At 46.3% G+C, this 22,270-nt stretch overlaps 2 protein-coding genes across 3 annotated transcripts in view; one reads left to right on the top strand and one right to left on the bottom strand.

Moving 5' to 3' along the window:
• The window catches only part of Hps5 (HPS5 biogenesis of lysosomal organelles complex 2 subunit 2), a 42,843-nt gene extending 34,868 nt beyond the window's left edge, over window positions 1-7,975 (top strand). The window contains exons 19-23 of the mRNA XM_051148596.1: window positions 328-447; window positions 1,479-1,592; window positions 3,933-4,039; window positions 6,148-6,418; window positions 7,861-7,975. Coding sequence (XP_051004553.1) covers window positions 328-447; window positions 1,479-1,592; window positions 3,933-4,039; window positions 6,148-6,418; window positions 7,861-7,921 — 673 coding nt within the window. The 3' untranslated portion in view covers window positions 7,922-7,975. The remainder of the gene's footprint in view (window positions 1-327; window positions 448-1,478; window positions 1,593-3,932; window positions 4,040-6,147; window positions 6,419-7,860) is intronic.
• A 5,964-nt stretch (window positions 7,976-13,939) lies between these two features.
• LOC127191476 (amyloid protein A-like) lies at window positions 13,940-15,506 on the bottom strand. 2 transcript variants are annotated; one of them, XM_051148589.1, is made up of 3 exons: window positions 15,482-15,506; window positions 14,980-15,071; window positions 13,940-14,549 (listed from the first exon to the last, which is right to left on the bottom strand). In XM_051148589.1, the coding sequence occupies exons 2-3, from the start codon at window positions 15,068-15,070 to the stop codon at window positions 14,341-14,343; spliced, it is 300 nt and encodes a 99-aa protein (XP_051004546.1). In that variant the 5' UTR covers window position 15,071; window positions 15,482-15,506; the 3' UTR covers window positions 13,940-14,340. The 2 variants fall into 2 exon arrangements, with proteins under 2 accessions (XP_051004546.1, XP_051004545.1); XM_051148588.1 differs by lacking the exon at window positions 15,482-15,506 and adding an exon at window positions 15,157-15,326.
• Window positions 15,507-22,270: the final 6,764 nt, after the last annotated feature.

Genomic DNA, 22,270 nt, shown 5'->3' with positions numbered 1-22,270 from the left:
TGTGTGGAAAGTTGGCCTTTGGGTGGTGGTCCTGGCCAGACTGCAAGGGGGAAGTTTATCTATCTGGAACATCTGGTGCAAGCATAAAAGTGTATGACCCAGAGCTTGATCAGCTGGCCTGGGGTGCAAGTTTCTATCAAGTCAGTAGTTGGGACAGTCTATGGTTTTTCCAGTAACTGCAGGTGGGCGGAGGGTCTCTGGGAGAACAAGCATGTACAAAATGGAGTCTGGAAGGTGAAATGGCGTTAGTCCTGCTCTTTCATTACAACCGCACACTTTGTTCGCTCTCCTGAAGATTGGTGGTTTTTCTCTCCACCTTGCTCTCAGGCCATCCTTCCTTGAGTTTCTTCTACAACCAGAGTCCTTAAGACTTGACTGGCTGCTTTTGGCAGTATCCCACGATGCTCCACCAAGCACAAGTACAGTGGATGATGAAGGGCATCCCAGGTAAGCAGTCTTGAAAGTTGAGCTGATATGTTCACTTACAGTGTCCGGGCTCACTTTAGGAACAGCAGTAGAAAAATGTAACCAAGTACCGGGAGTAATGAGACTGTGTATCCATGTAAACCCTAGTGGTTCTGGACACATGAGAGCTTGCAGACCATAGAAGACTCTCAGAAAAATGCGCATTCATGTAAAAATTTGCTTGTAACTTCAAAGAATTAAACTGGCCTCCCTGCAGTTCTTTTGTAGACCACAGTGAACCCAAAAACAAGAACAAAAACTGGTGTTTGTATGTGTCTGTGTTTTCTTTCTAAAGACGTATCAACCAATTTTTAAACATACCAGGAGTTGAAAAAACTAGAATCTGGGGCCTGGAGAGATGGCTTAGCAGTTAAGAGCACTGTCTGTTCTTCCAGAGCTCCTGAGTTCAATTTCCAGCAACCACATGGTGGCTCACAACCATCTATAATGAGATCTAGTGCCCGCTTCTGATGCACAGGTGTATATGGAGGCAGAGCACTGTATATGTAATAAATAAATAAATATTTTAAAAAAGAAAAAGAAAAAACTAGACTCTAGAAACAAAACAAAATGAAAAACAACTAGTACATGACTCAGAAACAGTCTTTGTATTTTCCTCTAAGGGAAACCCTTTTGAAAGCACTGCTTTCTGCCATTTGCATATTACATTTGATTTACTCCTTGGGAAAAAGCCTAGGAGGATACCCAGGGGCTGTGAGTGATGGAATCAAGGTTTTTATTAACGTTAGAATTAAACTCAATACCTGCTAACTAGAAAGGCACTCTAGCGCTAAGTTACACCACATCCCTATTTCTGGTGTGTGTTTGTTTCATTTCGACATGAACAAGTTATAAGAAAAGTAGCTATTTTTTATTTTTTAAAAGCAAAATAGGAATATTTGGACACTGTTATGATGGAATGTGCTTCAAGTATCGTCTTACCTAGTAGATGACTACCAAGTGCCTTGTAGGGTTTATTTCCTGTCTAATTAGCTGTTCTTTTTCATTCATAGGCCCCATTCACACTTGCTTTCTTGGGGTTATAGTCAGCTGGTCCTTCTTCTGATTAAACTTCCTGCAGACTTTACAACCAAAGAGAAAATGGCTGACATCTGTAGGTCTTATGGGTAAGTGAGGGTGTTTACAAGTGCTGCTGTGGAGACCGGGACCCAGAAATAACCCATTAGTTAAGGTCCTGCATTGCTGTGCTTTGTTATGCAAGGATTCAATTTGATACTAAAATGTAAATGCACCTTTTCTTAAAAATACTAACATCTCTATTTTCCATGTTTGGCTGTTTTGCCTGCATGAATGTCTGAGTACCACAGAGACCAGAAGAGAGCATCAGGTCTCCTAGAAGAGGAGTTACATGGAGTTGTGAGCCACCATGTGGGTGCTGAGTGTGGAGCCCAGGACCTCTGTAAGCGGTCCTGAGCCATCGCTGCAGCTCCATGTTTTACGTGATGGTAAACATCAGCTTTCTTTGCAATTTGTTCCTGTAGTGTAAGGAAAGAATGGCCCTTGCAAGTTGTTTGTACTCCTTCTACCCAGTTACTAGAGTCAGTGTTCAGGCTATTACATATTATTTGCACACCAGTTCCAGCTGTTACAGGATTTCCAAGAAGGGAGAGATCAGAATAGGCTCCCTGGTGAAGGGCTCAGGAGGAAGAGAGCCTGGGAGTCAGCCCTGGAGGCTGTGGGGCAGGGTGGACGGTCTGCTGAGGGAAGCGGGAAGAGGATGAAAACCCACACTGCTAATGAGAGGTTTGGCCACCATCTCCTGATCTTGGCTGCTTCCCCACCAGAAGCAGAACCTTTTAGAGGACCTTTATCTTTCTTTTCCCTTATAGAGGGAGTTCATGCAATGCCAGCTATGTCATACTTCTTTGTTCATTTATAATGAGGGATGAGACTGGCCAGGTAGCAGGTGGTGAGATAATAAAATAGATACCCTTTTGGACTTAAAAAATAAGTCGTAGTTTGTTCATTTTAATTTGATTTGGGGGAGGGAAACATGTGCATGCCATGGCATGTGTGGGGTCAGAGAACAGACGTCTAGAGTTGGTTCTCTTCTGCCATGTGGATCCCAGGCATTGAGCTCAGGCTGTTGAGCATAGCAGCAGGTGCCTTGACCTGCTGAGCTGTCTCTCTGGCCCCTTTTAGACTCTCTGGAGATTATATCTAGTGTCATACATGAGAAATGAAAGCCTGCACCAAGAGGATGTGTTAATTATTACAGGATGAGGGGTTGCTGATTAGGGAGAGCACCAAAGAGAAAGTCATGGGTTAAGATTTGGAGACACATTCTCTTTTTGTATTGAATGTTAAAACTTAAGGGGCTGGAGAGATGGCTCAGTGGTTAAGAGCACCGGCTGCTCTTCCAGAGGACCTGAGTTCAATTCCCAGCAACCACATGGTGGTTCACAACCATCTATAATGAGAACGGGTGCCCTCTTCTGTAATGCAGATGTCCAGGAAGACAGAACATAAATAAATAAATCTTAAAAAAAAACAAACAAACCCAACTTAAAACGTAGGGGCTAGCTCAGGGGTTAAGAGCATGGCCTACTCTTCCAGAGGATCCAGGTTTGATCCTCAGCACAACCATCTGCGACTCCAGTTCTAGGGAACCTGACATCCTCCTCCAGCCTCCACAGGGACAAGACGTGCACGTGGTACATGTGCATGCAGGCAGGCAAAGCAGCCGTGTACATAAAGAAAATGAAATTGAAAAACAAAACTACTTGTAAAGCTTTGTTTCCTAAGTGCACTAGATCAAGGCTGTCAAGTAGAAGTTTGTGTGATAATGGAATATTCTACTGCACTGCCCACTAGCCATGTGGTCACCAATTTTTAATTACAAAACTGACTTTTAGGGACTGGAGAGATGGCTCATTGGTTAAGAACACTTGCTACTCTTACAAAGGACCCAGGTTCAATTCCTAACATATACATAGAGGTTCATATTACATGTAATTCTACTTCCAGGGGATCTGATGCCCTCTTCTGATCTTTCGGAGTATCAACCATATACATTATGCATAAACATATACGTAAGCAAACATTTATATGTATAATATAAAAATAAAACTTGGAGCTGGGGAGATGGCTCAGAGGGGTTAAGAGCAGTTTCTAGGGGACCTAGATTCAATTCTCAGCATTCATTGGCAGCTCACAGCTCTCTGTAACTGCAGTTCCAGGGCCTCTGGTACCCACTTTTGCCCTCCTTGGACAACAGGCAAACATGTGGTTCACGTAGGCAAAATACCCATGCATATAAACTTAAAAAAAAAAGTTTTAAAATAAATAAAACTTTAAAAAGACTTATTGTGAAACAACAAATTAGCCAGGTTTTAACTTTTGTTTACTTTCACTTTAAGCTTTAAAGACCACGGGTGGCCAGTGTGGGCAGCGCAGTTATAGTGGTCACTGCACTTACTCCTTTTATCAACTTTGGTCCCTTTAAGTTTCTGGCCTGGGTATCTTACTCTCTGTCTGGAGCTGGAGAGGAGGAGAGAGGCCTTCGCCAACATTGTCTACCTGAATGACATAAGCCTGATGGAAGGGGACAATGGTATGTAAATCCTAAGTGGTAACTCCTCTCTGTGGTGTTCTGGAAGTCTCTCCTCAACTTGCAATAAACAAATTTGAATATTTTAGTGGTTGTCTACATACTTCTAGACAGCTGTTGATGGCCTTTGGTATATTATGACATCTTTTCTATTTAATAACTGCTACTGTTTTAAGCACTATACTCCATGTTTTCCATATGCTGTTGTAAGTGAGATAACAAACTCTTGGGATACACTCTCATACCTGGACATCTGGCTTTCATTCTTGCCTACTTTAAAGCTCTTTCTGTTTCAACAGTCAGAATGATTCTTTTTTTTTTCCAATTAAAATTTTTTATTACTGGGAGCCTGGAGAGATGGCTCAGAGGTTACAAGCACTGCCTGCTCTTCCAAAAGTCCTGAGTTCCCAGCAACCACATGGTGGCTCACAACCATCTATAATGAAATCTGATGTCCTCTTCTGGCATACAGAAGTACATGCAGGCAAAAACACTGTATACATAATAAGTAAATCTAAAAACTATTTTATTGATTCTTTACATATTTCACATCATGAATCCCAATCCCACTCATTTCCCTGTCCTTTTATATCCACTCTCTTGCCTTGTAACGTCCTTCAAAAGAAAAAAAAATCGTGACATGGAAGCTCAGTGTATCGCGGTGTGCCCCACAGCACACCCTTTGCCTGTAGAGCTTTACTTGCAGACGTTCATTGCAGTGAGTCATTGGCCTGGCTCGTGGCCTCTGCCTTCTGCTGCTCTGCCAATACCGAATCCTTGCTGGGGCTCCTCTCGGACGTCCCATGCCGCCCTGTGTCGTGGAGATCCTGCAGCTTTGGATCTGTCTTCACACTCTTCAGCAGCTCATAGATGGGGTGTTGGAATGGGCCTGCTTTGCCCAGGCGAGGCAAAAAAAAGAGCTCTGACAAGACGGCCCAGCAGGAAAGAGCACTTGCTTTTCTTGCAGAAGACTAGGGTCTGGTTCCTGTCACCCCACACTGGGTGGTGCAGACTTGCCCATGACTCCAGCTCCAGGGACTCAACTCCCTTTTCTGGGTTCTATGGACACCCACACACATTTCTCACATGTGTGCTCTCTCTCTCTCTCTCTCTCTCTCTCTCTCTCTCTCTCTCACACACACACACACACACACACACACACACACAAATAAAACAGTAAAATAAATCTTAAAAATAGTTGAACGATGTAGCTTCCTCCCTGAAAGCCCTTGCACTGAACATTCCATATTGTTAAGCTGCCTGTCATCTCATCCTCACTACTTCTGTTACTGTTTTGCGCTGTGGTCTTTTATTTGTTTGCTTGTTTGCATTTTGTTTCTTGAGACAGGGTTTCCCTGTGTAGCGCTGGCTGTGCTAGAACTCCTGTAGACCAGGCTGCCTCTGCCTCCTGAGTGCTGGCGTTAAAGTCGTGTGCCGCCACCACCCGGCACCCTGTAGGCTTTTAAGAACTCAGCTGATTTTTTGACTGTGTCACATTGTCTTCCATGCTCCTGTGTCATAGGTGCGGTTGTCTCTCCTGCTGGCCCTACTCCAAGTTCAGATGTGCAGGCTGCATGCATGTGCCTCCTGCCTCTTCTTTATATTTTGCTCAGGTGTTGCTTCTTTGTCGAACCTTGCTCAGAGGCTCTGAACAGCTCCTGCAGTTCTGCACTTCCTGATTCCTCTCCTTCCTATTCTCAACATGGTTTATAAATAGTGATTTGTGTATATATTTAAGGCTTTTACCAACCCAGTTGCTGTAAGAGTGCAGGAGTTGTGTCTGTTTTGTTCTTCATTGTAAATCTCGGAAGTTTTATTTTTAATTCTGTGTGTCTGGAAGGTTTGGGCTGAGGTGTTTGTTTTTTCAACACAGGGTTTCCCTGTGTTGCCCTGGCTGTTGTAGACTTTCTTTGTAGACCAGGCTGGCCTTGAACTCACAGAGATCTGCCTGCCTCTGCCTCCTGAGGGCTGGGATTAAAGGTGTGTGCCATTACGCCTCGCTGAGACTGTGTCCTTGACTGTGTCTGTTTTTAAGTGTTCTTACAGTTCTGATGTTTCGTGTATGGAGCCTGTGTGCTGTGGGTCGACCTCACTGTGGTTTCCGTGTGCAGGGTGGATCCCCGAGACCTTGGAGGAATGGAAGCTTCTCCTCCATCTGCTGCAGAACAAGAACGCAAGGCCAGTTCCTCAGGAGTCACTAAATGGAAGCCTCAGTGATGGCCCTGCCCCCCTCAATGTGGAGAGTGTGGCACTGCTGTTAGCTAAGGCCATGGGCCCGGATCGGGCCTGGTCACTGCTACAGGAATGTGGCCTGGCCCCTGAGTTGTCAGAAAAGTTTACCAGAACCTGTGACATCCTGAGGATTGCTGAGAGAAGGCAGAGGTAATGCCAGCGTGTGATCACACCTTGTACCTGGGCTCTCAGCTGTAGATAGATGGGAGTGCAGAGATCATGTCATCTCAGTCTCTCGAAAGCACAAGAGGAGCCTGAGGCGCGTCTGCTGACCACAGAGTAGAAGAGGAGGCCAAAGTAAAATTTTACTTACAGTCATGATCAAGGTGCATCCTCAGTTCTTTAAGAGTAGATAGTTCCAGGTCTGTGAGTTAGCTGCTTAAGAGGCCCAGGCAGGAGAACCACAGGTTCAAAGACAAGGGTGATTTAGTGAAATCCTGTCTCAAAAAGTGAAAAAAAAAAGGCTGGGGGTTTAGCTCAGTGGCAGAGCACTTCTTTATCATGCATGAAGCCCTGGGTTCAATGTCCAGTTTAAAAAACAAAGCAAAACTATTTGTGTATTTATGTACACACACACATTTTATTCAAGCATTTCCTTTTCTATTTGTGGTAAAATAGATATGGTGGAGAGAACAAAAGCCAAGCCAAGTGTGATGATATGCACTTGTAATTTCAGCACTGGGGAGGCTGAGATAGGACGATCTGCAGTTCAAGGCCAACCTGAACTATATAGAATAATTACTGGTCTGTAAAAGAGAGAAGAAAAAGAAAGCAAATCTATGTAAAAGTTGCTGTCTAGAACATTTAGTTATTTAGTGTATACATGTTGCTGTGCAGCCAGTTTCGAGTATATTTTCTCCTATGAACTGATGTACCATAGCTATTAAAGAGGCCTTCCTTCCCACAGCCCTGTGTGCCACAGCAGTACACACGCCTTCCTTCCCACAGCCCTGGCAGCCATCGTTCTCCTTAATGTTGAGTCTGACATCACAGTGAGTGTCCCGTGTCTAACATAGCTGGAAACAAGTATTTCAGATTTCAGAATTTTTTGGATTTGGGAATATTTATTTAGATTTAAAAGTTTGGAGTTTTGTGTTAGAGCGGTGCAATTGGCTTGGATAATTTTCCTCATGACTACTGATGCTGAACAAACCGTCGTGCTTAAGGTTTTGATATCATCTTTGGAGAAATAACTTAAGTCTGTTGCCCATTTTAGATTCAGGGTGCTAGTTTAGTTGTGGAATTCCACCATATTCTAAATGTCTAAATGCCTCTTACCAGGGAGGATTTGCATGTATTTTCTCCCATTCCAGTTTGCTCGTTCATTCTCTTGGTCCTTTCCTTTTCTTTCTTCCTTTTTTTTTTTTTTTTTCCCAACCCTGGCCATTGAACCCGAGGCTTCATCTATGTGTTGCAAACATTCCGCTTCTCTAAGTCATCCTGTCCCCAGCCTACTCTGCTAGTTTCAGGCTGTGTCTTTTGGTCTCAGAACCAGTGTTTTGAATCCTCTTAACTCTTTAGAACTTGCTGTTAAGAATGAATGAGGACAACTGAATTTGCTTGTTTTGTTTTGTTTTTTAATGGGATTTCAGAGCCCTGATACAAGGCATGCTTGAGAAGTGTGACCGCTTCCTCTGGTCACAGCAGGCCTAGTGGGAGACCTCACAGGACACAGCAGCATTTGACCAAGTGGAATCCTGCTCTAGAGCCTTCCGAGTTTGCCACAGAAGGAAAGGGGACACCTCAAACCATACCGTGAGTAAGCCATGCTGCTGCTGCAGCTGCTGTCGCCATCTCCACCTTGGCACTTGGCTTTTGTGACCTGGGAGTTTCTCAACCAAAGTTGGCTTTTGGAAGAAGTTGATTGTCAGAGACGGGACCCAGCATGGCAGTGCTCACGGCTGTGTGGTATTCCTTGTGTGCAGAGTGGTGTCTGAGCTGTTAGTGCAGCGGGGAATTGTTTTCTACCGCGGCAGATCTGTTGGAGGCAGAAGCCTCATTACATGAAGACAGATAATGTTAGGAACATGTCCGAGGCTGTCTAGAATTACTGAGGTGGGACCTGGAATGATGACATTGTTTTTGTTGACATAAGTAATAAATACTGATGATCTAAACTAGAATTTTAAATAAAATTGCCCATATATGAGTTGAGATCAATTTAAAGTATTTTTCCAGTATTTATTTGATATTTTCTAATCTAAACCTACATGTATTGACGAATCACTGGAAATATATTATCTGTAATTTTTTAAAGACAATGACCCAAAAGAGTTATGCCTGTCTTTATTTAAGTATTTATTGAGTCATGCACCTTTTCTTTTTCCTTTCCTTTGTCTTCTTCCTTCCTTCCTTCCTTTCTTTTTGGAAACAGAGTTTTACTTTGTAACCCTACCGAGCCTGGAATGTGCTGGTAGAGCAGGCTGCCTCAACCTTAGAGATATGCTTGCTTCTGCCTCCTGAGTGCTATAATTAAAGGTGTGTGCCATCATGGGCACACATTTGTAAAAATTATTTTTAAGAAGGCATAGTAAGAGAAAGCTAATCACTAATATAAATTATAACAAATGATTGTATTATTTAAGCCATGTAACTTGATTGTCATTTGTGAGGCTTCACGCAGTGTGTTGTGTTGATAATAAATGATGAAGGTTTTGTTTGACTAGAACATGGATATGGGATTTATTTCTCAGCAGTTTGCAGGAATGTACTATATAGATCCAGTAGACTTAGATGCACTGAATGACTGGCCTGTTTCTTTCTCCCACATCTACGAAACCAGAGGAGCCACACACTCTGCAGTACTCACCCATGACCTGGGGTGTGGCCTGGCCTGGTAGGCTGGAGGCTTCACAGAGTGCTTGCACATTTGTGAAGTGTGGCAGCCCTTCCCACCAGCAGCACTGGCTTTTAGACATGTTGCTTGATGCTGAGTGTGAGACTGTATTGGGGTAGTGGGAGAGAGCTCTCCTTCCCTTGAAGCTCCCGTCTACACAGTGGCTAAACAATAGCCTAGAGCGCACCGTCAGTCTAGCAGACACCGAGGACTGGCACAGCTGCCATCACCGTCAGTCCAGCAGACACCGAGGACTGGCACAGCTGCCATCACCGTCAGTCCAGCAGACACCGAGGACTGGCACGGCTGCCATCATGTCCTCATATCCCTATCTAAGGCAAGTTACCTCCATCCTCGTTTCCCAGCCAGTATTCCTCACCCACATCACCTGACTTTATCTTCCAAGGCAAAGAGAGAATAAAATCCTCATCAGCCAAACGTTGCCATTTGAACAGTCTGTACATGAGGCACTGTTTTCAAATACAGCAGTCATTGGCTGAAAAGTCTCAGACAGGCTTGATCCGTGGTTGCCTCACTTCCATTTGTGTTGGATCTGATCACTGAGCACTATGGAGTGACAGAGCAGCCAATAGCTTGTCTACTGAGGCTGACTGCTTGGGCCTGGATATATCTCCCCACTGATGCCCTCTGGGAAGGTACTTGGTTTCTTTTACGTTTTGACTGTGTGGGTTAAAAGGTAATAGCGCTCTACCATAGCACCTAGAAACAGAGTATGGAGCTCCCTGCCCAGGAGTAAGAACTGACACAGGCATGCAGAACAGGTAAATGGGCCGTGTTAGCTGTTGCTGAAGGATTTGGGATGTCACTGGCTCCCCTAGCAGTAACCAGACCATAGAAATGGGTTTATGGGACTAGAGAGAGGGAAGACCAGCCCTCAAAGTAGTGATTTCCTGTATGTGTGAAACTTGTCCTTGTGCAAAGCTTCATCATCCTTCCTCCTCTTTTTCCTGAGTCTCACTTCTGATGAGCCCAGTCAAACCCCTGATTTTCTGTCAGTGGTGTTTTATGTTAGTCAGTTCCCGTTTGCTCCCTTAGTACTAATGTGCAACCCCATTTCTTCCTGCCTAAGCCACTGAGGCAGTGCAGGGCTCTTTGAAGGCCATCCTTGCTGCCGCAGGACAACACCAGCACATCAGAAGGTAAGCAGCTTTGGTCCCAGTGCTGGCAACATCACTGTCACCTCAGAAGCACAGATGCTCTCCGGACTTGAAATCTGTACTCTGGGACTAATTTAACCTGCTTCCACTCATCCTGTGGTGTTCCTCCCTCCAGATACAGCATTGTTCTAGGTTTTTGTTTTTCAAGACAGCTTTTCTCTAGGTAGCTCTGGCTTTCCTGGAACTTGCTTTGTAGACCAGACTGGCCTTGAACTCAGAGATCCATCTGCCTCTGCCTCTAGAGTAGTGGGACTAAGGGTGTGTGCCACCACCACCCTGTAAAATTTTTTAAAAAAAGATAATAGCTATTTTTATGTTATGTGTATGAGAACTAATGTCTGCATATATATCTGTACAACCCGCTGGGCTTGGACCACCATGTGGGTGCTGGGAATTGAACTCAGGTTCTCTGGAAGAGCAGCCAGTGTTCTTAATTGCTGAGCCACCGCTCCAGCCTAACATTGGGCTGGTTTAGAGTAAACCAAGGACCCTGAGAAGTGATTGCCGTGGAGATGATAACAGGAGATGCACAGCTAGAGTCCTGGTCCAGTAATCACTGCATTGGGGCCTCAGCGGGGCTCCTCTGCGGCTTGTGAGCTTTATGCACACTGACCTCTCTGGGTACGTCCCTGTTCAACTGTGACAAGTCCTTTCCCTCGTAAGTCACCAGCTCATAGTCTGCCAGGATTCTGTCCTCGGTTCTCTATGACAAGGAGAACAAAGGACTGAAATCTCTCTTTTAAATCAAGGTCACAGATAAATCTAGGTTTTACCTAGTTTTTCCCAGCAGAAAAATGTAAAATCCCTGTTTGGTAGTTCATTCCGAGGGTTCAGCACCAGCATGCCCTTACTGCAGGGGACTTACCTAGTCAGAACCATTCCATACAATCAACTCTGTTTATTGTCAATCTAAATAGTCATAGTGGGCGGGTTTGGTGGCACATGCCAGTAAACTCAACACTTGGGAGGCTGGAGCAGAAATATCACCATGAATTCCTTGCCAGTCTAGGCTACATGGTAAAAATTCTTTCTCAAAAACAATTTTTAAAACTTCAAGTGCATTCCTCTAGCCATCTGGGCAGCAAAGTCTGAGTGTCATGACAGTTTTTTCAACCCTCCTGCTGTGTTAATTTTTCATACTAAAGTGTCCTGTTTTATGGGTGTGTGAGGCCTTGTGGTGCCACTTAGGTGTTTGGGGATACCTTGGGGCTCCATGGACCTACTTTGTGCCCTGGGAAACCCTGTGTTCAGAGTCTCCTGTTCAGGAGAGCCACTGCCCTTGGCTTATCGAGCTGTTTTCTCAATCTTGAAATTCTAAATAGTTTCTGCACAAGGGCACCCATACTTCTGGTTTTCGTGGTACCCACAAATTAGGTGATCCTAAACGCCACAGCACATCTGGTAGGGAGCCCTGGATCTGTACTTCTGCCAAGATGCGAGGTGACCCATATGCTTCTGGTGTTCAGATCACAATTTGAGGAGCAAGAGTGAAGCGTGATGGAACAGCTTGGAAGGGACGTGAAATGCAGAGCTGACGCTGTGACAGCTGAAATATAGGCTCTAAGCTGCACGGTGTGAGGTGCACTTGTGTAGTCCATAACTGCAGCCTCATTCCCTTCCTCCTGCAAGGCCATGGCACTCATGGAGTGGCGTTTCAGATCTATGTCCTCAGAGACTGAGTTTCTTTGTTTTTTTTTTTTTGTTTGTTTGTTTTCATTTACATTATTTTATTTGGAAATGTTTAACAGTACAATGAAACTAAACTTCAGACACAGTGAATGTCATCAGTTTAGGCATCATCAGTTTATTATAAAAGGGAGGAAGTGAAATCATTTACATGATGAAATAGTTGACAGCATCAGCGGAATGGGTGGCGTCATGTGACACATTTCAACAGCGACTTCAGTCCACGTACTTTCCAAGAATGTCACCGTCTCTAAATAAATAATCCTTGTCATCTAGAACTACTTTGGTGCCTCCATATTCGGGAAGGAGAACTGTGTAGAGACTGAGTTTCAGTCACAGGAGCTCACACTGTAAGTGGTTAAACACTGACTTGGGAGTAGGGGTGGAGAGACCCTTGTGTCAGTTGCTAGCACTCTGAGGGTCTGGCTTCCCAAAGACCTGGGCGTAGAGAAGGGAGATGACATGACAGATGGATGTGGTGGGAGACTTGAGATCTGAACACAGGTCTTGAAATAGCAACAAAGGAAGTGGACAGGCCTCCGTACAACAGGGTAAGAGGAGGTTGGGTGGCCAGGGAGGTGTTTGATCTGGGTTGTGAGATGGAAACTAAAACTCTAGAAAAACTCCTTCTCTCAGCAAAGGGACAGGAGGTAGAAAGCCTGCAGGACTTTAAAAGGAGGAGTCACATAACAGGAGGTGAGCGGCCATAGGGCAGAGGAAGCAGGAGTGAGTGTGCGACTGCGTGTTAGAAGGGCGAGAGTTCAAGCCTGTGGCTGTAGGCTCCTGCATGGAGGGTAAAGCTTGTTAGGTCTTGACACAAAGACGACAAATGGGAAAGTCCAAAGAAATCCTCAGTGTCGTTTCTGTGAAAGCAACCGTGCTGTCAGGGTGGAGTGAAAGTCATCAGAGAACTTAGCTCAGCTGAGTGCTTGGTGCTCTCTCTGCAGCAATTGTTGCTGCTTCTATGGCTTTGGGGACAGCTTGTGAATCCTTGAACTTCCTGAGCCTTGTAAGTGTCTTTGACAGCATCTGCCCTCCAGGAGGGCACGTTTAATACAGAAGACATAGCGAGATAGCACACCATTCAGGCTTCAAAAAAACCAGGAAAGGACAGTTGCACTCAGGTGTTGTGGCATACATTTGCAGCCCCTGCTTTTGGGAAGCAGAGGAGGAGGCTGTCAGGTGTGAGGCCTGCTTCCGTCATCTAGCAAGTTGGAGAGCAGCCTGTAACGCCTTGTGAGACCTTGCCTCAGAAACAGGAGCATAGGGGGTAGTGACTCAGCTGTGCATGTGTGGCCTGGCTTCGACAATTCCTTGTATTCAGTGATCAGGAGACACCACACAGCACAAAGATAGATAGATAGATAGATAGATAGATAGATAGATAGATAGATAGATAGATGCAAAAACCAGAAAAAAGGCTGAAGGACTCTCTTGGTGGAGCGAATGTAAACTGGTGAATAATTGGTTTTTAACTCTCAAGGAAATGGACAAAAGATGACAGTGGCAGTGGCCTGGAGGAGGCATAGTGCTGCAGTCTTCCTGGGGCTGTGTCTCCTGTCACCACAGTTGGTGGAAATCAAACTAACACACTGCAAGAAGAGAAAGTTGACAAGGATGGTGGAAGCCAGACTCTGAGGTCTGAGTCCGGGCACATTAATGCCCCAGTCCTTTGTGACCTTTCAACAGTGTTCCTGATGTACACACCATCAGGAACAGGCTGAACCCAAGCTGGTGTCTCTTCCATGTGCTTCTGTATGGGACAGGCCACCTCCCCTCCTTGTGAGAAATCACACACAGTTGCAAGTTATTTCTTCTTGTCCATGTTTATTACACACCTACTATGCGTTGTCTAATAAGTTTTGTGGGTACAAGACTGAAAACCTCAGGGCCAGTCCTCTGGCCACAGCTCACAGCGTCCCGTGGCAGGAAGAAGGAAGTTCAGTATTTGTCAGGCAGGCCTGTAGGTCTGAAGTGATTGGGATCCTTGCCACTGCGGCCCCATCTGTTGGCTTCCTGGTCAGCCTCGGAGTCCTCGTGTCCACGGCCTATGAAACTCTGAAAGTTTTCTCTTGTGTCACTAGGAGGAGCAGACAAGGAGCAGATGGGTCAGCAAGCTGTGTCAACAGTCTGCCCTCCCTGCTTTCCCCTTTGCATGGCGTGGTTTCAGGAGGAAACCAGGAAGGGCCAGGAGGGAGGAGCTGAGGCCCTGCTCAGCCCAGCTGTCACTCCACACTAGATTAGCACCACCAGAACACAGGGCTGACAGTCACTCCGTGTCTGCATTTGGGAACAGGCTCCCATTGCATGGCTGTGTGCCGACTCTGCCCACAGCCCAGGGGGGCCTCACATGAGCATGGTTTCTCCAGAGCTCATCTTCCACTGCTTTTCCCAGGACAGTCATGCCTGCCACCCACCCCGAGTCCCAGCAACCTGAGGTACCTGAGGAATTCAGCGACCCAGACTCCCCCAGGACCCCTTTTGGCAGCATCATAGTTTCCCCGAGCATGGAAGTATTTGTCTGAGTTTTTCCAGTTGGCTTCCCTCATGTCAGTGTAGGCTCGCCACATGTCCCCAGCCCCTGGATGGGAAAGACCACAGCAACATGAACCTAAAGACCCTGCCCAAGCCTTAGAGAGGACAAAGGAATCGATTGAGTCGGGTCAGAGCAGCCTGAAGCTCACACAGCCAAGGCCAGGGCACCCCACGGCCGGTCCTGAGAGTGCAGGTGCAGGGAAAGACTGGTGTGGACCTCGGTGGTATCACAGTGCTCTAGGTGATGCCACCGGGACCTCACACTGTTCACAAATGCATTTAGGAAGTGTCAGGTGGACTTGACAGGCAGACGGGATTGCCTCAAGCCCAGCCAGGTTATGATCTCTGCTCTGCCTCCTGCTGTATGCAGTGCACATCAGGGATCCATGCAGGATTCCCTGGCCCATCCTGCCAAGCAGGCCAGTGAGTCCAACCCTCTGACCCCTCAGGAGACCCCTGAGGCAGTTGCCCCTTACCATGGTAAGCCTCGCTAATAAAATCAAGCCAACTTCTACTGCTGACTCCCAGGACCAGGGAGCAGAAAATGAGGCCGGTGAGAAGCTTCATCCTGTGGAAATGAGAGGGGAGGCTCAGGGGATACTCACAGGCTGGCGCCCCCGCCTTGTGCATCTCTCCAAGGAGGCTCTTCTTACAGCTGTTCATGTGTGTCCTAGCAGCGCCCCCTGAGACCTCAAAGCAGGCCCCCCTCAGAACCACGGGGCCTCAGCTCTGACCCCACCCTGCCTGCTGAACTGCCTCTGTCTAGGGAGGCAGCCAGGCAGCAGTGAGGGAGCTGGAGGCAGAGACAAGGTTGCCTGCCCCTCAGGGGATTCAGTAGGAAGCTTTTCCCATGGGTCCCCTCAGCCCGGCACAGACACCACAGCAGGTGAACAGACGCGAGGAGGTTCCCTTGAGAGGAGAGCACACTTGCTGACACACAGCGCACAGTGAGTGTCTGTGCTTGGGTCTGGCCCTTACCTGATGTCGGCTGAGCGCAGCTGGTGGGCTGTGGCTGTAGGTGAGAGAAGCCTGGTATTTATGCTGAGCCTGCCTGCTGAGGTCAGGGCCAGGGAGAGCCTGGCGTGGTGCCTGGGGAAACTCCCAGGAGCTCATTTCTTGTAAAGACTGCAACAGAAAGCCTCCTGGTGCCCACTGAGCTCTTCATCCACAGGTCACTTTACCCAATTGTGCAATGTGGACACACGAGACTGTTTTCTCTGCCTTGGTAGTCTTCTAGCTCAGAGTAGATAACTGGTCAATATTCGTGAAGTGAGCATGCCGAGAGGCAGGCAGTGTCCATCTCAGAAGAGGATCAAGGCTCCTAAGAAAAGCCATTAGAAACATTCTTGTAGCCAACACTTGCTTTCCTAGCCACTGCCTCTGGTTGGTTTTCTTTTCTTCCTTCCTTTCTTTTCTTCTTCTTCTTTTTTTTTTTCTTTTCTTTTTCTCTTTTTCTTTTTCTTTTTTTGGTACTGATCTTAAGTCCTTCTCCCTCTGTTTCCAAGACAGGATTTCTCCGTGTAGCTTTGGCTGTCCTGGACTTAACAGATCTGCCTACCTCAGCCTCCCCAGTGCTGTGTTTACAGGCTTGAGCCACCAGTGCCCAGCTGACCTAAATGTCTTTGAGTTCAACTTTAAACTAATATTGCTTCACTGAGCAGCCAGCCCCAGCAGACGTTATGTGTTTCTGAAGGTCCTCTCAATCTGCTCTGGATAATGAAGCCGATGGTAGTCTTAAGGAGAATAGTTCTGATTCTTCCAACACTTGGAATGCCGGATGGGGCCCTCCTCAGAACCCTGATAAGGGAAAAAAAAAAAAAAAAAAAGCATGAGAACGCGTCTTCCAGGACAAAGAAACCTGTGCAGGAGCTGATCTCAGATCAAGGACCCTTTTTACAACCCCACCCCACCCCCACCCTCGACAGAGTGTCTGGCTAGAAGCGGCTTTTTGCACACGGGCCAGAGAGACACCTAAGGACCCGTTCCGTGGAACGGATAACGGAAGGTTCACTCTTTTGTCCCTTTAAACTTTTTTCCTTCTTGTGTAAGCTAGTTGGGTTGTATAATAAAGTTTAATTGTTAAAAAACAGAGCCAACATCTGGCGCACAACGTGGGGCCCGATGGGTTCCACAGTCCCTAATGGTATGAGGGAAGATTCAGTATTCGAAGGTATAGAAATGCTGTTTCAGGGTATCAGCAAAGTTGCAACTGCCTTTGCAAAACTCTTTCCTGCATTGTCCTTTTATTACAATATTTCATGCTTAGAAGGATTAGAAGGAGGAAAGTGGTCAGTTTACATTTTCTTTGTTAGCAGCAGTGAAGCCAGTCTCCAGTCGCTAGAGAAGGGATCCTTTCTTCTCTTTTCAATTGTCCACCATGACCAGTTAGAGCCACCAGCTTGGTGACCCAAGAGAAAAAGTGAGCCCTGAGTCCCATCCCAGCTTCTCCCCTGGTCAAGCCAAAGCTGGACTTTAGCATAAGAGCAAGGAAACTCCAGAGCCACTGGGGGAGAGGGGGCAGGGAGGGGAGGGGCCCGGGGTCTAAACACCTTGAGGATGGTGCCTGAGAACAGGTGGAACCAGGGCAGAACGGGAGAAGCATTTGGTTTCTCTGTATAGTCTGAAATTGTTATACAGGTCTACAGAGGGCTACATGACTTTCCACAGCCCATGCTACTGTGTGTTTCCATTGGGACCAGTGTATTTATCTCTTCAAACATTTATCATGTCTTTTGGGTCTTAAAAACAACATTCAAAATCCTTTCCTCCAACCTGTGAGAAACCTTCAGCTGATCATTGCTCCATGCGCTAACTTCCCTGTGACACAGGACAGTCGACTTAGCACCTGTTGACCAGCCTTTCCTCAGACTCCGGTAACCACCCATCTGTTGCCCACTTTCATGGCACTGTCATCTCTGTTGCCCACTTTCGTGGCACTGTCATCTCTGCTGCCCACTTTCGTGGCACTGTCATCTCTGGATTCTGCACATGAATGAGACCTCTTGATAATTGTCCTTTTGTACCTGGCTTGCTCTAAAGAACTAATGTCTTAGTCCCATCTATTTATATCCCACTGGATTCACATAAAACCTTTTTCTTTACCATTCATCAGGTAGGGGGCACTTGAGATGATCCTACTGGCTTTTTCTTTTTCTTTTTTGGTTTTTCAAGACAAGATTTCTCTGTGTATCCCTGGGAAGGCATCAACTTGCTTTATAGACCAGACTGGTCTCCACCTCACAGAGATCCACCTGCCTCTGCCTTCTAAGTGCTGGGATTAAAGGTGTGTGCCACCACTACCCACTGCTGGTGGTGGCAGTGGTGCCGGTGGCTTTTTTTTTTTTTTTTAATGATAAATTTAGTCATTTCAAATAGATTGGGACCTTTTTCCGCATTAACAGTGCTCACACTCTATCTGTGTGGCCAATACTATACTTCTAGTTCTGTGCCATTTCCATCCTTCTGAACCAGATTTAAACCCCCAATCTGTACATACTCCCTTCCCTCCTACATCACACATTGCCTCTTTTGACCAGTAGGAACCACTGGACCAGTGACACAGGTGGGGTACTGCGTTAGGTGATCCACACAGATTCTTTGTCAAAAGTCTGGCTGGTTTGACATGAACTCTAGTGCTCCCGATTTGATGATTTGATCACCTCCTCTTGTTGGTGAGACAATGCAGGCACATGAGGAAGGGGATGCAGGATAACCAGATGAGACCTGAGAGGCTATGGTCAGATGGTGGGAGAGGAGAGGTCCCCCCCCAACACCCCACGCCCCCAGCAGAGGCCTAGGGGAGAGGAGTAGGGCAGAAGAGGGAGGGAGGGTGGGAATGGCAAGACACAAATGAGGGGACCACAATCGGGATGTAATATGAATATACACACACACACACACACACACACACACACACACACACATATATATATAGAGAGAGAGAGCGCGCGCGCTGGAGAGATGCTCAGTGGTTAAGAGCACTGACTGCTCTTCCAGAGGTTCTGAATTCAATTCCCAGCAACCACGTGGTGGCTCACAACCATCTATAATGGGATGTGATGCCCTCTTCTGGCAGGCAGGTGAACATGCAGATAGAGCGCTCACATAAAATAATTAAAAAAAAAAAAAAAAAGAAAGAAAGAAACGTCTGGCTGGTTACTGTGTGTGCTTCATGGCTGCACTCACAAACTCAAACACAAGGAGCTGTGAGTCCACGAGGGACCGCATACAGGTGTCCTGTGGGCCCTCTAACCCTCCACCTCACCATGCGTCTTCCCTGTCTTTCTCCTCTCTTCCACCCTAAGAGGAAAACTGTCCCAGCTGCACTGCAGTGACCCCACCCTCAGCAGTCCAGCACTCCCATGCTTGGATGGTCATGCAATGGCCTCACTTTCATCACCAGTCACTGCTAGCCTCCCTCTACACCCCACGATTCTCACTCACCCTTAGTGAATCCTTTTGAGCATTGCATGAATTTGATATTTCAAGAGTTTACTGAGCAGCCATGCCCATTTCTCCTGTCTAGACCCCTCAATGTGGCAGCTGAAAGACATCAGAAGATAAATTCCAGTGCCTTTGTCACACCACAAAATCACAACCTATTTTTTGTTTTGGTTTGGTTTTTCAAAACATGGTTTCTCTGTGTAGCCTTGGCTGTCCTAGACTCTCTTTGTAGACAAGGCTGGCTTCAAACTCACAGCGATCCACCTGCCTCTGCCTCCTGAGTGCTGGGACTGCAGGCATGCGCCACCACCGCCCGGATAAAATCACAACCTTAAACTACCTGCAGCCCTACCACCGTTCTCAACCCCATCCATCTCACATCCCCACTGTCACACTTCATTTCTCTTCTCTCCTGAAATACCAACATCTTTTCTACCTTCCTCTCAGCAGACAGTTTTGTTTCCTATCTCAGGGTACAAAGGGAGCCATCAGAAAAGCATTGCAAAGGCTCCCACTACCACACACACCGGTGGCCCTACCTGTGTTTATTCCAGGACTCTGCCGTGTCATTCCTACTGTTCACTTCTATGTTGCAACCCGGCTCTGCAGAATGTTATCAACATGAAGCATCACAGTCAGAAAGACATGAAAGCACAGTGTCATGGGGCAAGAAAAGGCACCATATGCCAATAGGCTGGATGATCATTGGAATTGAAGACCCAGAAATAAATCCACACACCTATAGACACTTGATTTTTGACAAAGAAGCCAAATTTATTCAGTGGAAAAAGGGTAGCAGCTTCAACAAACGGTGCTGGTCTAACTGGGTGTCTACATGTAGAAAAATGCAATTAGACCCATATTTATCACCATGTACAAAACTCAAGTCCAAACGGATTAAAGACCTCAACTTAAAACCAGAGACACTAAATCTGTTAGAGGAAAAAGTGGGGAAAAGCCTGGACACATTGGCACAGGAGACAACTTCCTGAACAGAACTCCAACAGCTCAGGCGTTAAGGTCAATAATTCATAAATGGGACCTCATGAGGCTGAGAAGCTTCTGTAAGGCAGAAGACACTGTCAACAGAACAAAGAGACAGCCTACAGAGTGGGAAAAGATCTTCACCAACCCTTCTTCTGACAAAGGACTAATATCCGAAATATGTAAAGAGCTTAAGAAATTAAACACCACCAAACCAAATAACCCACTTAAGAAATGGGGCTAGAACTAAACAGAGAATTCTCAAGAAAGAGATCTGGAATGGCTGAAAAACACTTAAATGATCAACGTCCTTAGTCATCAGAGAAATGCCAATCAAAACAACTCTGAGATTCCATCTTACACCTATCAGAATGGCTAAGATCAAAAACGCAAGTGACAGGGCTGGAGAGATGGCTCAGTGGTTAAGAGTGCCACCTGCTCTTCCAGAGGTCCTGAGTTCAATTCCCAGCAACCACATGGTGGCTTATAATCATCTATAATGTGGTCTGATGCCCTCTTCTGGCCTGCAGGTGTACATGCAGATACAACACTGTACACATAATTAATAAATAAATCTAAAAAAATAAAAAAACCTCAAGTGACAGCACATGCTGGCGAGGATGTGGAGAAAGGGAAACACTCCTTCATTGTTGGTGGGAGTGCAAACTTGTACAACCACTTTGGAAATCAATCTGGAACTTTCTCAGAAAACTGGGAATAGGGCTACCTCAAGACCCAGCTATTACACTCCTTGGAATATACCCAGAAGATGCACCACCACATAACAAGGACATATGCTCAACCATGTTCATAGCAGCCTTATTCATAATAGCCAGAACCTGGAAACAACCTAGATGTCCCTCAGTCAAAGAATGGATAAAGAAACTGTGGTACATTTACACTATGGAATACTACTCAGCTATTTAAAACAAGGAAATCCTGAAATTTGCAGGCAAATGGATGGAACTAGAAATGATCATCCTGAGTGAGTTAACTCAGACCTAGAAAGCTACACGTGGTATATACTCACTTATAATTGGAAACTAGCCCAACAGAGATGTCCCTGGAAAGTCTTCACTTAGCAGGAGGTTGGGATAGATACTGGGACTTCCTATTAGGACTCCAGGTGAGAGAGGTAAGGGAGAATGGGGAAATAGAAGGATCCAGAGGGTCCTAGAAACCTACAAGACACCATCAAGGCTGGCAGATCTGGACCCAGGGGGGTCTGCTCTAACTACTGTACCAGCCAAGGACAATGCATACAGTAAACCTACAACCCTTATCCAGATCTGGCCAATGGACAGCATATTCGCCACAGTTGTGTGGAGAGCAGGGACTGACTGGGACATGAACTCTGGTGCCCCCTATTTGACCACTTCCCCTTGGTGGGGAGACCTGGTAGCACCCAGAGGAAGAGTAAGCAGGCTACCAGGATGAGACCTGATAGGCTGTGATCATGTGGTGGGGGAGGAGGTCCTCTTCTGTCACAGAGGTAGGAGAGGAGAATAGGATGAAAGAGGGAGGGAGGGGGGGAAGGGGAAGATACAAGTGCGGGGATAACAATTGAGATGTAATCTGAATAAATTACATAGATAAAAAAAATATAAAAAAATAAATAAATACAAAATAGAAAAGAATAGCAAGACAGATTGTTTTCTGGGTGGCAGCAGGCTGTGTTCCTAATTAATCATACAGGGTGGTGTGCAGCACTGACCTAAGAGTAACTCTCAAGGCAAATACAGCTCTGCGAGCTATCTCCACCCTTCACCTGCCTGGCCTAGCGTTTCCCTGATGGGCTGTTGTTTTCTTTGAGAGAGGCTGCTTTGGCTCAGTCCTCCTAACTGGTTTCTTAGTTCTTTACACCCAAAGCTCCATCCCTGACTTCATATTTCTAGGACAGATGTAAGGAAGGAGTAAAGCCCTTCTTTCTTTTTGTTTTTGTTTTTTGAGACAGGGTTTCTCTATGTAGCCCTGGCTGTCCTGGACTCACTTTGTAGACCAGGCTAGCCTCAAACTGACAGCGATCCACCTGCCTCTGCCTCCCAGTGCTGGGATTTAAGGCGTGCACCACCACGCCGGGCTGTAAGGCCCTTCTAATACCTGCTCTCTGTGGGGGCAGTTGACTTAATTCATTTGTCACACTACCAAGCAAGTGGAGACACAAGTGTCCTCGCTAAGAGCTGAAACCTTATGCTAGTGAAAGTGCTAGAAGTACCTTCAGAAACACATAACGTCTGCTGGGGCTGGCTGCTCAGTGAAGCAATATTAGTTTAAAGTTGAACTCAAAGACATTTAGGTCAGCTGGGCACTGGTGGCTCAAGCCTGTAAACACGGCACTGG

The sequence above is a fragment of the Acomys russatus genome, chromosome 7 (genome assembly GCF_903995435.1).
Source record: "Acomys russatus chromosome 7, mAcoRus1.1, whole genome shotgun sequence".
Taxonomy (NCBI): Eukaryota; Metazoa; Chordata; class Mammalia; order Rodentia; family Muridae; genus Acomys; species Acomys russatus.
Note: the sequence above shows the minus strand (reverse complement) of the source record. Positions and strands in the feature narration are given on the sequence as shown.

What these genes read in the sequence shown, in the direction of transcription:
- LOC127191476 (XM_051148589.1), bottom strand. Translation starts at nt 15,070, where the DNA reads ATGAAGCTTCTCACCGGCCTCATTTTCTGCTCCCTGGTCCTGGGAGTC. An exon ending in TATTAGCGAGGCTTACCATG is followed by an intron (nt 14,550 to 14,979) that starts GTAAGGGGCAAC and finishes TTTCCCATCCAG; the next exon opens with GGGCTGGGGACATGTGGCGA.